This window comes from Triticum dicoccoides, unplaced genomic scaffold, assembly GCF_002162155.2.
Source record: "Triticum dicoccoides isolate Atlit2015 ecotype Zavitan unplaced genomic scaffold, WEW_v2.0 scaffold142326, whole genome shotgun sequence".
Lineage (NCBI taxonomy): Eukaryota > Viridiplantae > Streptophyta > Magnoliopsida > Poales > Poaceae > Triticum > Triticum dicoccoides.
The window spans coordinates 1-4,010 of record NW_021201024.1 but is presented as its reverse complement, the minus strand read 5'-3'; the positions used below and the strand labels follow the sequence as shown (position 1 = coordinate 4,010).

Sequence of the window (4,010 nt, the reverse complement as noted above, 5' to 3'; positions counted from 1 at the left end):
TGTTAAGCACAAGAAATCCTAATGAACGTGACTGGGAGAATGTTTTGCACAAGGATTTTGGCTGGAAAGAAGAAGACGGGCCAGGAGAGAAATTAAACTACTCAGTAAGCTTGAGCTATGATGATTTATCTCCAGAGTTGAAGCAATGCTTTCTCTACTACTCACTTCTCCCAAAGGGTTCAGGTTTTAAGAAGAACAGAATTATTAGCATGTGGATCTGTGAAGGGTTTGTTCAGCACGATGGGAGGTCGGAGTCAGATCAGGTCGATCTAGAACAAATAGGGGATGATTATCATCGAGAGTTGGTGGCTAGGAATCTTTTGGAGCCCGATGATTCAAATAATAACATATGGGAGTACACCTTGCATGATGTTGTCCGCTCGTTTGCTCAATTTATGGCTAAAGAAGAAGTGTTAGTGGTTCACAAGGATCAAGTTGACATTAGAAATCTTCTTTCAGAAAACAAAAATCTCTGCCGTCTCTCAATAAAATCAACTCATTCAGAACTAGAGTGGACTATCCTAGAGAAGCAAGAAAGATTGAGGACATTATTATTGGTAGACTGTAAGATTAAACCTGGTGGTTCATTGGCAAATTTTGCTAGTCTAAGGGTACTGCATATTAGCTCTGAGGAATCTGATTGGTTAGTAGACACTTTGTGTAATTTGAAACACCTAAGATACTTGTCATTCTCCAATACAAACATATCTAGACTTCCAGATGACATCCATACGATGAGGTTCCTTCAACACATTCAGCTCTGGAGATGTACAAAGTTGGACAAGCTTCCAGACAGCATCACAAAACTAGCGTTTTTAAGATGTCTTGACTTACGTTGGTCCAGTGTAGATGTTATACCAAGAGGATTTGGTGGTTTAACAGGTTTGAGATCCCTTTATGGGTTTCCAGTAAAGATGGATGGGGAGTGGTGCAGTTTAGAAGAGTTGGAGGCTCTTTCACATCTTAGAAGTCTTGGAGTCCAAAGTCTAGAAAATGTGCCTGGTAGTACAGTTGCTAAAAGTGCCCAGATCAGCAACAAGAAGAGCCTAGAATTTTTGGAGTTAAGTTGCTACAAGGATGAGAAAGAGGAGGAAGATCAAGTGCACCAAATTGGGGTGGAGCAACAAGAGAGAATAGAGTCTGTATTTCATGAGCTCTGCCCTTCACCTGCTAGATTGGAGACACTGAGAATACAAAGATATTTTGGTCGTCGACTACCAAATTGGTTGCAGTCCCCAGCGGCAACAACCTTTAAGAGCTTGAAGCATATTGTCCTAGAGCACATAACCTGCTGCACCCGACTACCCGATGGTTTGTGCAGGATGCGCAGTTTGGAAACACTATGGATCGGGCATGCTCCAGCCGTCGAGCATGTCGGGCCTGAGTTCCAGACCCATGATGCAGCAAGGGGAGATGGAGGTGTCGCATTCTCAAGTCTGAGAGAATTGATGTTGAGTGGGCTGTCCGGATTGAATGTGTGGGACTGGGAGGATGAGGAGGAGCAGAACAAAGTCATAGCCATGCCAGCTCTAGAGCTTCTAGGAATCGTGGACTGCAAGCTGACACACCTTCCCCCAGGACTTGCTAGTGACCGCAGGTATAATCTGAGAACCATTGTGCTAGATAATCTCACGCTTCTAGAATATGTGGAGAACTTCCCTTCAGTTGTGGAGCTCAGAGTGTACCACTGCCCTGAGCTGAAGAGGATGAGCGGCCTCGCCAAGCTGCGGACGGTCGACATCTACGATTGCCCGAAGCTGAAGCTGCTGGAGGGTGTCCCGGTGCTGGACAGCCTTGAGCTGGATGAGGAACACTGGGAGGTTAGTGGACCAGATGCCAGGTGCACACGCAAGGGCAAGGGGTATCAAGCTGGACGGCTCCCACAAGAACTTGTCATAAGTCATAACCAGGTAAGCAGTTTTGAACTCGCCTGTAATAAGACAGGCTGTCCGTGTATGTAAATTTGTCGATCGTTTTGAGCAGAGCACGAGTGTAGCTAGTATTGCTGCTCAGCTCAGCCGGGTCAGTAGATTAATTTGTTCAGTTTGAGTTTCAGTTTCGTTTCAGTTTGCTACAGTGGTGGTGTTGATGTAAGAAGTAAGACTAACAAGGGCTTGTTTTTTTGCAGGTAACTGATGTGGGTCCCATCTATTAGCTCTATCTTCCTCCTCCTAAGACATGGAGTTGCATGGGTGCTCTGAATCTCAAGACATGGACAGACGTCGACGGTTGGTTGCAGCTGGCAATTAACTCTCAAGACATTGTGTTGGATTGGGATTTGGGAATACCCAAGGCAAAAGGATATCAAGTTCAAGCCGACGGCACCTTGTTATAAGCAGGAAGGTAGTTGTGAACTCTCTGACGATATGAACAATTTCGGCTGTAATGATCAGGTGCCATCGGCCGTCTCTATGCATGCTCAAGTAATAAAGATATATACTCCTATGTAATAGGAGAGTATTCCTATATTTGTTGATTGTTTGATCACGACTATAGTATGGCTTCTTATACCTGGTTCAATATACTTATTTGCTTGTTCAGGCTCAGTCTTGACTACTAGTTAGTTGTGTCTGTGTTGCTTTCATCGTTTGGTCGCATATACTGTACTAGTTGAGGCTGATAGATCCGATGCTCCTTCATCTGGAACATTTTGTTTGGGGTTGTTAATTAATCAATCAAACAAAGCATCATCCCGTTCAAGTTTCTGCTTCATTTTTTCTCTGTTTCTTTCTTGACCCAGCCAGCCAGCCAGCCATCCTACTGAAATGAAAATGAAAGGCATGTCCATGCATGCATGTTCCAGTAAGATCTTTTAAGGCTGACAACAAGCTTCAACTAGCTTCCATTTTACAGGTTCTGAAACTGAACTCAATGCTGCTGATCTGTTGAGTTTCAGTTTGGTAATTAGGGTGGTGTGGACGTAACAACAACTGGCTTCTCTTCTCTTTTGCAGGTAGCTTCTCTTTCAGGTTTTGATTTCAAGAAGAGCAGTCCACACCTGACTGGCCACAGTCTTGAAATATTGTATGGCCGCCCAACCACCATTTTGTTTCAGGTCATTTTCAGTTTCCTCGAGCAGAGGAAGCCCAACCACCATGTTTTTTGATTTGATACTCCCTCCGTCTTGAAATAAGTGCCAGAGATTTAGTACAAACTTTTTTTTTTAACTTCATACGAAATATACTAACTTTATACTAAATCGACGGCATTTTTTTTGAAACCGAGGGGTATAAAAAAAGAGTGTAATGTAGTTTTATTTAACCTACAAAATAGCGGTGCTTGTAGCGACCAAAAAAAATGATGCATCGCTCACAGCCTTGTCTGCATGGGTCAGCCCAGCGAGCAAGCGCGACGCGCCCAACAGGTCTAGAAAAATGGTGAGGTCAAAATAATGTTCACAAATTAAAAAAATCCCTTTTTTTAAATGGCATATTCAAAAAATATGTTTGTGGACTTTTTTTTTCACGAATTCAAAGAAGTTCCTGAATTGAAAAACTTATTACTGAATTCAAAAGATGTTCATGAAATTCAAAAAATATTCATGAATTCAAAAGATGTTCATGAAATTCAAAAAATATTCATGAATTCAAAAAATGTTCACCAATTCAAAAAAATGTTGACAAATTTAAAAAATGCACATGAAATTCAGAAAACATTCACGTACTAAAAAAAGGTCATGAATTCAAAAGAACTTCATGAATTTTGGAAAATGTTTGTGAACTTAAAACAAAATCATGAATTCAAAAAAATGTTCGCATCACAAATTCAAAAATGTTGCAGACCGGAAAAGTGTTGATGAATTCAAAAAAATATATACGTATTTGAAGAATGTTAAGTAATTTTGAAATGTTTGCATATTCAAAAACAATCCACAAATTTGGATAAAAATGTGTGGACTTGAAAAATGTTCATCAAATTTAGAAAAGTTCACGAATTTGGAAAATTGCTTGCAAAATTATTAAAATTTTTAAGAATTTGAAAAAGAATCATAAATTTGAAACTGGAAAAAA

At 40.7% G+C, this 4,010-nt stretch overlaps 1 protein-coding gene across 1 annotated transcript; it reads left to right on the top strand.

Moving 5' to 3' along the window:
* Positions 1 to 5: 5 nt before the first annotated feature.
* On the top strand, positions 6 to 2,559 carry LOC119343828 (putative disease resistance RPP13-like protein 1; the record flags this gene model as incomplete). The annotated part of the gene is made up of 2 exons (XM_037614585.1): positions 6 to 1,910; positions 2,129 to 2,559. Coding segments are annotated over 2 exons (1,932 nt in total), but the record flags the coding sequence as incomplete, so codon positions are not given.
* Positions 2,560 to 4,010: the final 1,451 nt, after the last annotated feature.